This window comes from Arachis ipaensis, chromosome B3 (genome assembly GCF_059453495.1).
Source record: "Arachis ipaensis isolate K30076 ecotype BB chromosome B3, ASM5945349v1, whole genome shotgun sequence".
NCBI lineage: Eukaryota > Viridiplantae > Streptophyta > Magnoliopsida > Fabales > Fabaceae > Arachis > Arachis ipaensis.
Genome location: NC_142438.1, coordinates 36,393,668 through 36,407,036, shown reverse-complemented (window position 1 = coordinate 36,407,036; position 13,369 = coordinate 36,393,668). Strand labels below are relative to the sequence as shown.

Here is a 13,369-nt window from a genome sequence, read left to right as displayed (position 1 = left end):
GTAGATATAAGAGGACGCAATTTTCCTAAGGAGCTATGGGCAAGACGACGGTGCCACAAGTGAAGAGTAGATGGTAAGGAAACAGCACAGAGATTTGACGTAGAGGGAACATGAAGGTTCTCGAGTTCAAACAAACATCCGACCTTACAACCAGTCCTGTTGATCTTTCCCGTCCGACGATCCTGCGCACGACAATCAGAAATAGAAAAAGTGACATTAAAATTGAGTTCAACAAGCTGACCGACAGAGATAAGATTAAAATTCAATTTTGGAATAAAATAAGTATTAGAAAGATGAATATTGGACTGTGAAATAATCCCTTAATGTGTTGCATGCAAGAGGGAACCATTAGCAGTGTTGACAGATGGTGAATTTGTAGTGGGAGACAACGACGAGAAAAGATGACGCAAAAGAGACATATGATTAAAACAACCAGAATAAAAATACCATTTAGAATTACCTGAAGGGGTGGAAAGACCAGCAGCGATATTACCAGAAAAAGAGAGAAGTTGCTTAAGAAGAGATTCAATATCTGATGGAGAGACAAAAGGTGTGTTGAGGGATGTGGAAGGGGTGGACTCAGTTGCAGCAGCAGCAGTAGAAGCAGGCACATGTGGAGAGTTATTGGGACGAGGTTGATACTTATTCTGATCTGAACGTGGTGGTCTAGTAGGATAGGTAGAAATCAAGTGACCCGAGAGCATACAATAATGGCAGAACAGTTTCAGGCAATTGGAGTCAATGTGACCCTTTTGTTTGCACTTACGACATTCAATAGAGGGACAGTCAGAGAAGGAATTCCCAGGCCGGTTACAGTTTCGATAGATTTTCCCCTTTTTATCAGTGGCAGCAAAAACAGTTTCACTCTTAGAATGAAGAAATCCCAAGCGCGTTTCTTCAGACTTAAGATGAGGAAGAGCATCTTCAAGACTAGGCAAGGGATTTTGATGAAGAAGAGAAGCCCTGACCGGCTCATAGTCATCAGTAAGTGCCATCAGAAATTGGATGAGAGGTGTCCGGTTTCGATAATCCTCATATGCCTTAGCATCAATGGGTTCTTTAAGAATATGCTCACAAGAGGTCAATTGATCCCAAATAATTTCCATCTGAGCAAGAAAATAAAAAACTGCTTGACCACGTTCTTGCTTAAGGCTATGAAGCTCCTTTAGCAGTTGGTACTGATTAGATAGATCAGAAATAGTGTAACACTTTGCCAAATGATCCCATACCTCTTTAGCAGTTTCAAAATGCCCAAACTATAAATGAATGCCAGGAGTAGAAGTGTTGCGGAACCAAGTGATAATCTGATGATTTTTACTATCCCAATCTTCCAATTTCTCTGCAAAGTCCTTCTCAGCATCCTCCTTGGATTTGGAGGTCCCATCTTTGAATTTTTCAGTCACATTTGGCTTAACAGGACAAACAATATCACCAATCACATATCGCCATAATTTTTGCCCTTTAAGAAATCCTCGCATAGCTTCAACCCAATGAGCATAGTTGGAGCCATTAAGGATAACATGAATAGGCTGAAAGACATCTGGTTTTTCCATAGCAACAGAAACAAAGGAAAAATGAGAAGAAACTGCAAATTCATAATAGAAAACGAGAAAACGGAGGGCAGAATCGAAAAGATCTCACCAAAAACTTAGAGAAGGTCCCGGTTGTCTGCCATGTCAGCGACACATCAGCGCCACGTCAGCAACTCGATGACACATGGTGGCGTCTGAGAGGAGAGAGAAGACACGCTGGCAATGAGGTGGAACGCGGGTCAACTAGCGGGTCAGGTCGGGTCGTACGCTGGTTGTTGGAGATGCTTGGACTCGCGACACGTGGAAGCACCAGGATCGTGCGATCGGCACCCAGATCCAACAGTTGCTGAAGCTTTTGGAGAAGAGAAACAATGGAGGTGGGCAGTGAACTTTCTATGGCGCGTGAGGGCGCGTCCGGAGGCTTCAGGCGGCGAGTTCGGCGACGTTGGAAACCTGACGAAGAGACAAACACTATGATGACGGCGGTGACGAACCAAAGCGTCGGAAACAGATCGAAAAACAAGTGCAAAAAAGCACTGTCGGAAGAGAAAAATAAGGAGGCTTTGAACAAATCTTCATGGAAAAAGAAACTAAGCTCTTGATACCATGTTAGAAACAAGAGAGTAATCTGAAGAAAATGTATTTATGTATTATTTAGTCTGTCTAAAAGTACAATATACAAGGGGTATATATAGGCACATAATCCTATAATTAATATACAGATATGCCATATAAATACAAATGATACTAATTGATCTAATTTAATTCTAATTATTCTCTTAACATTATGTATCTAACAATAGAGAAGCAAATTATGCTTATATAGAATTATTAACTTTATTTGAATTATTACATCTCTAAAATATACCATTAATATCCTTTTATTAATTATATTAACTAATGAATATACAAATTAGGTATTGTACATAGAATATTCATCTACAATTAGAAATATCTTGAATTTAGAGTGTACAATCTTATTATTTTGTAGGAGAAGTGATGCTATTCTACTGGAAGTCACATCAAGCACTATTTTACCTTTTGACCTAACTTTTAATGACATCAAGTTGTAAAGGAATGTTTTTACCACGACCACCGTGACCATAAAGAGAAAAAAAAAAATCCTCCCTCAAATTCGTTCATAAACCTCATAACTCTGTTATAAGATTCTTTGATTTCTTTTTGCTCTATAGTCACCGTGCACAAGATCGATGATGTTAAGGTCTCTAAGGTTTCTATAGTTACTACCAACAAGGATTGACATTGGAGGATATTCTTACAAGCTCATTCCATAAGAATACATAATATCTTCTATGTGTAATAATGTAAAATTTTTTGGTATTCTCATAAGACAAAATTAAATCTATCACAGTTTAAAAAAAGTTAGTTCAATAAATTATCTCTAGTCACAAAATATTCTTTGAAGTTATGAAATACATAAATAAGATAATAAGGTTATATCATTTATGTCAAATGCCTTCGACATCTATGTAGAATATCGTCTGAAAGTTGTGGCCAACAATTCTTTCAAACAAAATTAGGTTTTGAAAGAGTATTTGGTACCAGTAAAATTACAAATAGCCTCCTCATAAATGATGCAGATGTCTAAGTACCTGCTTTATTTAAGACATCTATGAATTTTTTATCATCTTGCAACAACCCAAAAGCAAAGTAGGCATCTTTGAAAGTGTTATAAGTTACACAATTTAGGTAGCGTTTATTTTGAGGTACTGAGATTGAGACTGGGGGACTGAGATTCAGTATCATGTTTGTTGGCTGGACACTGGAACTAAAATTTCAGTCTCGAGACATAAAATTTTAGTCCCTTCAATACCTCCAAAAAGTGGGAACACAGGAGACTAAAATTTTTAGAAAGGGGGACTGAAATTTAAATAACAACTTTTTCTAAAATACTCTCATTCCAAATTGTTAATTTCAAATTTACCCTTTTGCAAAATCAAATTAGGGCTCATCTTCTCAGACCAAACACAAGCATCGAAGATACCTAGCTGGAGTTGTTGCTTCATCGCCGCCGCCAGAACTACCACCTTCTCGTCGCTGTGGTAGCCACCGTGAGCCAAGTGAGTTGCTGAGGGAGAGAGAGAGGTTGTTTCAGCATTGACGAGCTTCCATCGTCGCTGCTGGTGCTGACTTGGGTCGACATCGTTGCTGGGTTTGCTCAGGGAGAGCTTGAGAGAGAGAGAGCTCGACGAGCGTGATAGAGGAGGAAGGAGAAGCTGTTGTTGTCACCGAAAAACGTTATAGTGTTCGCGTCCCTTTGCTCAACCACCATCTCCTCGCTCTTGTCCTTGAACCTACTTTGTCTGTGTTCTGTTTGGTTGTTTCTACCTTTGCCACACTTTTGCACGCTGGAATCTCTGTTGGTGCTGCTGTGCTGCCGCCCTCAACCCTGTTCTAGTGCCGTTCTCAAAGTATTCAAGTAATTTATTATATTTTACTCTCTACTTTTATCTCAAACTTGAGACATAACTCAGTTCTATACACTTTTTCACCAAACACAATATTAGAATTTATTTCAATTTCTGTCTTTTAATCCCTGTCTTTCAATCTTATTCTCGCTTTCAAATACTACATTAGTGTCCTTATGTCTTCAAAGCCAATGCAACTTCTTATATCTTCTATTTTCAAAACAAATCATTATAATTATAATTATGCATGATTGGTTTGTAAAATTAAAAACTTATGATAAATGTTTTTAAATGATAGTTTCATTGTCACATCATTATTTGTTACTTGATCTACCTTAAAGTAAAAAATAGTATTATTGAATTACTATATTTAGTCCTAATAATTATTTCCTTATACATTAGAATATATTTAATTCACATATATTCTTGTATCATTCTAATTAAGCAGCTATGATTATTTCTTCATATGTTACTATATGTCAACGTTATAATATTCGTGTTGATTATATATATAGCTATTAAATTAACATTATTGTACGTGTTATTATTTCACTCCTTAAATATAATAACTCTTGTATTATTATATTTAATCCATGATATGTTCTTATATATCAGCATAGTACGCTAATTGATTGTGTTTAATAAAAATTAGACTAATTAATTATCACTTTAAAAATGTATAGTAAAACAAATAGTTTTGATTATGCATGACCACTAATTAATATATGATAATTTCCTTTTAAATAATAATGCATTCATACAAATAGTAATATAATAAAAATAATAATAATTATTAGATCACATGAACGGACAAGTTCATGGGCCCAGTGTTTTGCAATGTTAATTGGCCCAATGTATAACGCAAAAAACTTATGTCATTAACTAATCATATATTCCTGACCAAAAAAGAAAACTAATCTTAGATTTGAGGAGATAAAATACTGAAATCTGAAATGCTATTCATTCACCCGATTGAAATATGTGAAGGAGAACAGAAATAACAACAGGTACCACAATACAAAAAAAAAAAAAAAAAAGAGTGCCACTGAGACCCGAACCACGTTATTTCTATAAATGTGGATTTTTTTGGTCCAACCACACCATAGATGCTCCCTTTCAATTATTGACTTTGACTTTAGTATATCAGTTTGGAGAGTAGTCACATAGGCGCACAAGAATGATGCTACACATCTAAATCTTTTTTATTAACTAAATTCAACCAAATTGATTTAACATAACAAAAATCAGTTATGGCTAGCATTATTTTAAATCCTATTATTTAACTTGATTAGATTTGATTCATAAAAGACTTGGATGTATAGCAATATGTAGACCATAATTGAAATGACTATTACTGTTAATCATAATTCACTCACCATAATTTGAAAAAGTGCTGCTCAAGCCTCAAATTCAATAAATTAATTGTACCAAAGTAACCCAATAGTTCCCATACTGGGACTTAATACACCATATTATGCCACATATAAGACTTAAATGATACAGTAATCCAAGTAAATAAAAGACACATGCAAAAGTACATAATCAAAACACGTGGAAGAAATGGAAAATATAAAATGAAACACATAAACTACTTTCCTAAACTTTATTAAAATGTATAAAACTTAAAAGCCAATGAAGTCTTCCACTTCCACTCCACTCTCCAAAGTTCAGATCCTCATTAGTATTTCATATTCATGCCTTGATTGTTACACTGCACAAGAACACACCAGATGGTTTTATATCAGAAATTTGCCACTCTGACCCTTTAGCTGCATTTGGATCATACAACAAAGTTTGATAAGAGGGTCCTGCTTCCAGTGAGAATAGCAACAGCTTTTCATCAAATATCCCAAATCTAAAATCAACACTGGAGCTACCAGTGAGTGGAAGTGGTACCATTTTCCACGAATTGTCTTCAGAACAGAATATTGCTAGCTTCCTCTGGTTCTTCCACTCCATACAGAACAATTTCTTTCCCAATACTGCGTGCGCTGTGACCATAACAGAGCCGTTCTTGAACTCACCCCAGCTGTGGACTTCAGGGTCATAAACATCAACAAACTTGGAGTTTCCAATTGTAAAGCTCGACCTTCCACCCATGACATAGAGCTTACCATCCAATGAACAGGCAAAGCAACCCCATCTTGGGCGCCGGACACTCTCTATCAGTGTCCATTTGTCGGTGTCAGGGTCGTACACCTCAGCACTAGAGAGAATTTCACCGTCCAATCCATAGCCTCCTACAGCATAAACCAAGCCATTGACTTCGGCACATGCAAAGTCATAACGAGCCACATTCATTTTTGATAGTCTGCTCCAACTGCATTTGATATCCAAAATGGAACACATGAAAAATTTACAAAATTATTACAGGAGAAAATTCACAAGCTTAACAGACAATTAAGTTCTCCAAATTATGAACAGGAAAAGAGGCTATCCTGAACTAGATTTCGTACCAGAATTAATCTATGCAATATATTCCCCAGATTTCTAACTAAATTAACAAAAAACACGAAAGTCTTATGTACCAGGTAGGGTCAGATACATAAATGAAAGTAACAATGTCATTGCATCCTATTATAAACCATCTCTATTGACAAATGTTAAAATTTAAGTACTCTCATTTATAGATTTCTAGATAAAGCACAAAAGAAAATCGTACTTGTTGAGGAGCGAGTCATATTGGTAAACCTCTGCTGAGGCAAAGGTACTTCTATCTGTAGTTGAATATCCAGCAATAACAAGAAGCTTTCCATTAAGAACCACCACTCCAAATCCAGCCTTTACCGGACCAGGCATCGGTGGAAGAGCTTGGCATTTATGACTGGGACGATCCATAACCTCCCAATGAGTTCCCTCTCCTTCAGTATCCATTTTTAAGAAATAGAGCCATTCCTCAACCATCCCTGCCAATTTTCGCACAGTAATGAACTCTTTGCTTTGAATAAATGACCTCCATCTCTTACAGACACCACCAATAGTTGGGACGTTAGAACGAGGCACAAGAGCAAGGCAATGTTTTGCCACATCATCAGGCAGACCAGGTAGAATGGGGCTATCATCGTTTTCCGGTACCTCAGAGGCAAAGAAATGATTGGTTTGCAAACAACTTAACTTGTCTTGATTGGCCAAATTGGTGAAACACATGTTTCGGCCTGTAGATCTCTTCTTTCCAGCAACAAAACCAGGCATCTTTTCCAAATCAGCAAATACACTTACCATATATCTCCAAGATGTAGACAATTTTTCCGTGACCAATCAACTGAACAATGAACAAAGGTCTTAATGTGAATTATATAATTAAAGGAATTCATGATACCCTTCACCAATTGGGACTCTACAAGACCACGGCAAGATAGATGTTGCAGAACGAATCACGTGAGCGGTGTAAGCGGATGATTTTCTGTGCTTTGTCCAGTCTGATTCAAATTCCATAACACAAGTTCTGCTACTACTGTGATTGCTCTGATTTATCTTCGTCAGCGAATTGTTTCTTAGGCTGCTAAACTTGTATCCTCCCTTACACATTGCCCAAAGATCTATAAATTACAACAAGAAATTGTTACATTCTAAAGTTAAAAAGATAAAGTAATCAATGATAATCAACAGAATTATTATAGGTACGAACACAGTCATACCAGTGTAGGCCATAGAACTTGGCAACATTCAGCCACCTATAACTTCCATTTTCTTCAAGTTTATATTGCTGAAATGTTAAACAAGGAGAAAGATAAGTCAATTTTCAACACAAGTAGCAATATTTGAGAGAATACATTACATAGTCAATGGGGAAACTTCAACTGGGAAAAAGTTCAATCTGGAGGGTTAACAAAAGCAATCGGCATTCTTTTCAATATACACATCAATTGGACAGGAATCCACAGAAATTTAATTTTTATGCAATTTAATGTAAAAAAATTTACAACTAGTCATCTATTGTCCAGCACAAGCGTTTGATTTTCATAGCTTCTATCCCAAAAATCTTACAAATAATACCATACAAAGAAATAATTGTGCAAAACTTCACATTAATTGTAGTGAACACTAGAATCTAAAACACTATATTGAGGATTAACACTCAAAAAGATAAGCTCCACTACTTTGTTGAAATCTCATAAATGTGCAACTCTCAACACAAAAACAATTCACAAACAAAAGAGATGAACTATGTACGAAATCTTGAGAAAAATTGAACAACTTTTGACATAGTTGAGACAAATATGAAGTCATAATCAACCTACTAAAAGCGATAAAAGATCAAAACATGGGATAAGAACTAAGTAAGTAGGATTTAGGAAGATTCAAAACAAAGCAAAACTATAACATATTTAGCAGTTCCACACACTGAAAATCCGTAAGATATGTATGAGATATCAATATTCTTTGCTGAAAAGTCCAGAAGCGGAAGTAGCCACCAGATCTGAAATCAAATTACACAATTCAGATGGGCTTTTCACTTTTCACTTTTCACATTTCACATAAACAAACAAAGAATCAAAATAATACCTAACGAGACAAAGAAAAGCCTTGTTTGGAAGTTGAAACGTTTTCAGGTATGAAATTCATTCAGCAGAGGAACTTAATGTTAAAGAGCGTAATATAAATCTGTGTTATTTGAGCAGAGATGTATGAAATCAATATAAGATTTAAGGAGTATAAGAACCAGATTCAGAATTATATAGAAAACTCTAATTAGATCTGTAGTAAGAGAAATGGAAAAAGAATAACAATAATAATGAAGAAAAGGATGAAAAGAGAAAAAGGACTTACATGATGACAAAGAGGAAACAGAATAAGATTAAGAGTGAAGAGTATATGGAACGAGACAGAGAGAGGGGAGAGGGTGTAAGAGGCAAAGGGTATTCATAGAATTAGACGCAAAAGTGTTGGAGAAGACAACACTTTCCAAGAATGCGGACCGAGTTCAAACGTGAAAAATGAAGAAAAATGGTAATAATTGGAGTCAGCAAAGGAATGAGATCAGTGTTAGGTTGCACTTGGACAACCGTGTTCGATGAAGGAAGAGAGTGGGGGCTACGAGGAGTTATTAAACATTATTAGACAAATTAATTTTTAATATTATTTTTAAAAAAATTAATTTTAATATATTGACAAGATATAACAATAATCCAATTAGATTCATTTATTTAGATAATTTTTTAAACAGTGATGCTAGGTAGTCAAAGAATAATTATAATATAAAAATATCATGTAAAAAATTTTATTCTCTTGTATAAATAAGTGATATACACACTTCTTTATCACTCACATTTCTTATTATTCGTCTTTTTTTTATATGTTTAGAGTCATTAATGTTCTTCCCAAAATCAATATCAATTTTTCTCAAATCAAATTCGTAACATTTCTCAATCACATTATTACCTATCAAAATATCATTTCTCTACAAAAATTATGGAGATTAAATTAAAAATTTTAACAACTTCTATTATACAACTCATATTTTATATATAGATTATTAAAAAATAAAATATAAAATATAAATAAAAATTAAAAATTAATTTTTAAAAATAATTATCAATAAATAAGCATACATATAAATAAAAATAAAAAATATTAAAATAATTAAAATCATGACCTATTAGTGCACATATGAAATAATTTGAAGAATATAATAAAATGCATAGTTTAAAATTTAGTAATATTAATGATAAAAATTTATTAATTATAGACATCATATGTATGAAATTATGAATATTATGAGTACAAAATTATGGATGTTATTAATATGAAATTATGAATGTTATGTGTATGAATTTATAAATGTTATGAGTAAATTTATCAATTGAATAAATTAATTTAATAATTTGACATTTTTTTTAAATTCAATTATGATAAAATTTAAAAACATCGATGTTAACTTGATAGTTACTTATGCAATAACTAAAAAATGATGTGTATGGATGTAATATCTAATAAATATAAATTTAATTTTTAGATGTTAGTTGTATATAATTATGGATGTTATGTATATGAACTTATGAATGTTATGTGTATGAACTTAGTTAGTACAGTAAAATTAAATCTGTTTATTACCATAGCTCATTAAAGCTAGTGTGATTTTCTATATTCTCGAAAATTGGTTGACTGGCAACAATCTCATCCGGAGAGTCGTCTGTTGTTCAAATTATTTTTCAACTCCTTTTGACATGAGTATCGTGTTAAGGTCAAATTCAAATGTCATATTATTTGTGATGACAAAGATGACTTTTTGTAAATTTTCTTGACCTATTCCAATTGTACTTGTAATTGGACTAGAGTTGTGATTTTTGGGCTCTAGGGAAGTATACGTCCTTCGTAATTTTTCTTTGTGTTTAACCACTTGGGTTGGTCAAGTGGTCAGCTCACTCATCCGTTTAAGCAAGTGTTGGGAGTTCGAAACTCCGTCTTGTGCATGCAGCAACTCATTGGCCAGCGACAGACCCTTAAATGGAGCTCAGATCCGCGATAGATGAGTTCTTAACATATCGGGTTAGGGAATACCGTTTGGATAAACTAAAAATTTTTTTTCTCACAACGATTAACCTATTAAACAAAGCCTTTACACGTGCTAATTTTTGGAATAATAATAAATAAAATAAAGGAATTAAAAATCAATTACAATTAAAGTCATTTAATGAATATTATTATTACTGTTCTTTATTATTATTAGTATTTATTGGATTCTTAAATATAAAATTTAAATTATAAAAAAAATATTAAGTGATGATTACAAAAATGTCTAATAATTAGAGATATAATATTATAATTATTATCATTAATAAATGAGGTCGATAAGAGTATGATAAGTGAATTTATAAAAAAATGAGATAAAAAGTTAAAATATTATTAAATTATATAAATAAAATAAAAGTATATTTATAGAATTAGAAGCAAAAGGGTGTGTGACAAATGCCTTTGGAAGCACAAAAAGCACGTTCAATCTTTTTGAATGCCATAATTTTTTGTTTGGCTAACTTTTTTTTCAATTGTAATTTTTGCGTTTAATTGATAAATTAAAAATTAATTGAAGAATTTATTTTTTTTACCAATTATGTCATTTAATTTCATTTACAATAAGAGATACCAAAGAATAATCATAAAAAATTTTTAAATTTTTTTTACGGCTATACTTTACAAATAAATATTTTTTAATATTATTGTTAGTACTTTTTATTAAGTTTTAATTTTTATCAATTTTTTATTTTTTTTTGTTAATAGTATGAATATTTTTGTTTAGAATTTTTTTATATTTTCTTATGTATATTATTATATTCTTTTAATAGAATTGTTAGTACTCATTATTTATATAAATTTTTTTAATTATTTTTACTAATATATTTTTTTTTAATCATTGTTCATATATTTTTTCAGTAAAGACTCAATCCGGTCTTTGTCTATTTTTACACAAGACAGCGCAACTCCTGTCTAGAAAACGGATACTTCGGTTCTCAACTTTTTTTTGGGACAATACGATCCTTCTATTAAATTTTTTTTTAAATAATAACAAAAATTAATTTTGTGGGGGGTTTTATTTGTATTTTGTGGGGATTTTAAATCCCACCAAATTTTTTTTAACAATACAACCAATTACTATCACTACTACCACTACCTTCTTCATTTTCATTATTATCATTCCTACCTATATTATTTTTATTATATAACCATACTTTATCATCATCATTATCTCTTCTACTATCATCATCACCAATACCAATATTGATGATTGATTGAAAAAAACCTGCCTCAAGTTGTCCAAGTACGAAAATTGGGAGCATATAAAGTTCTTTTGACTTTTGATTCTGTATTGAATGCAGAAAAAGCATATACGTTTAAAATGCATAGTCTCTTGCACTTCTTCCATAGTATATGGAGATGGGATGAGACGGAGCGATGTGAAACTCGAAGAGTGTGGTTAGAATATTACGGGGTTCCGTTACATACGTGGTCAGCAGATACCTTTAGTATGTTAGGAGGCCAATGGAAGGAAGTAGTCGGTTGTGACAAAGTGACAGAATCGTGCATGTCTTTTAGTGTTGGACGAGTGCAAATTGATACTTGTATCATGGATATGATTAATGAATGGGTCCATATCATAATAGGTGTCAGTGGATTTGATGTACTAGTGAAAGAAGTGGGACGGGAGGCTTTTGGATTGAATTGTTATGAAGAAGCTAATGAAAAAAGTGACTATAGTTGTGAACAACGAGGAATAGTTGCAGAAAGGGAGTGTGTGGGTACGAGCTTAAGAAGTGCACGGGCTACAAAATTGGCAGTTTTCAACGACCAGGCTGCCGATGTGGTGATGGGGGAGCTGAGGGAAGACGGAGAAGATAAGGACAGGTTGGTAATTCCTAAAATTATTTTGAATGAGTGGATTAGTGATCATTCAAAACAAAATCAGGTAAAAACGGTAACATATCAACCAATTTATGAAGGAATTGAAGGGAGAGCGGATTGTGTGGAATGTGATCATATTAATTATGAAGTTGATTATGAAGATACAGTAACATGGATTTATGAAAGTAACTTTAATGGATTAGAAATGAGGGGCAAACGGAATAAGAAAAAGAAGGCTCTTTGTAGGCTTGGTGCTAGGCCCAACAATTCAAAGTTGTCCAAAAAAGATAGAGAAGGATCTTTGGACCCGACTTCCTCAATCAACCGGTTCGGTGATGTTGGGTTGGGTTTAAAATCTGAGTCAGGCTTGATGGAAATAGAGCACGGTTTTTACGATAGGGATGGGCACGCTAGAGAAGGGTCTACGACAAGTGTGCAGGAAGCTGCATCTGCAAAACTTGTGCTAGAAACCGGCGCGGAGAAAATCGAGAGAGACTGAATCGGTGTTGAAGGAGGAAAGCTAAAGACTGGCCACGACAAAGGAGGTTCAACGTGGCAAGGAAAATGCGCAACCCTGACAACACCTATGTTGGGTCATGAGATCGAGGAAGAGTTGGTGGTGGAGAACCAAGCCGCTACTCTTCTAGTGGTGATATTGAATGGAGGGACTGGTGGGTTGGGTGTGTATGTTGATGATGGTGCAGAAGACGTTGATGAAGAAACGCGTGATAGGGATGACATTGTGAATAATAGTGGTATGGGTTTCGGCTTCGGCACAAAGGGAACAACATTGACAAAGAGACAGAGAGAGCTATCAGAACATGATGAAGAAGTAGTTGGGAAGAGGATGGTTGATGATGGTGGTTCGGACAAGAATGAAGGAAGTAAGGAAAACAGAAATAATATTTGGAGAAGCATATGCTTGAAAATAGAAAAACTTGGGACCTAGCGTTGGAATCAGGTGCAATTTTATACAATGAAGAAGATGATATTATGGTTATTCTCCAAGCACAGAATGAAGAAAAGAAGATTGGCTAAACAGAAAGAGAAAAGAAGACGCTGCAAGTCCAA

The 13,369-nt window shown here is 34.0% G+C and overlaps 1 protein-coding gene across 4 annotated transcripts; it reads right to left on the bottom strand.

The window, feature by feature from the left end:
* Window positions 1-5,342: 5,342 nt before the first annotated feature.
* Window positions 5,343-8,965, bottom strand: LOC107630268 (F-box/kelch-repeat protein At1g67480). 4 transcript variants are annotated; one of them, XM_088508332.1, is made up of 6 exons: window positions 8,732-8,965; window positions 8,468-8,566; window positions 8,305-8,381; window positions 7,600-7,667; window positions 6,624-7,500; window positions 5,343-6,281 (listed from the first exon to the last, which is right to left on the bottom strand). In XM_088508332.1, the coding sequence occupies exons 5-6, from the start codon at window positions 7,181-7,183 to the stop codon at window positions 5,654-5,656; spliced, it is 1,188 nt and encodes a 395-aa protein (XP_088364458.1). In that variant the 5' UTR covers window positions 7,184-7,500; window positions 7,600-7,667; window positions 8,305-8,381; window positions 8,468-8,566; window positions 8,732-8,965; the 3' UTR covers window positions 5,343-5,653. The 4 variants fall into 4 exon arrangements, with proteins under 4 accessions (XP_088364458.1, XP_088364456.1, XP_088364457.1 ...); XM_088508330.1 differs by having other exon boundaries at window positions 7,600-8,381; XM_088508331.1 differs by lacking the exon at window positions 8,468-8,566.
* Window positions 8,966-13,369: the final 4,404 nt, after the last annotated feature.

Excerpts from the sequence above, each read along its gene's own strand:
- LOC107630268 (XM_088508330.1), bottom strand. The coding sequence starts at position 7,183 with ATGGTAAGTGTATTTGCTGATTTGGAAAAGATGCCTGGTTTTGTTGCT. Across the intron at positions 6,282-6,623 it reads TATGACTCGCTCCTCAACAA|TTGGAGCAGACTATCAAAAA; the intron begins GTACGATTTTCT and ends TATCAAATGCAG.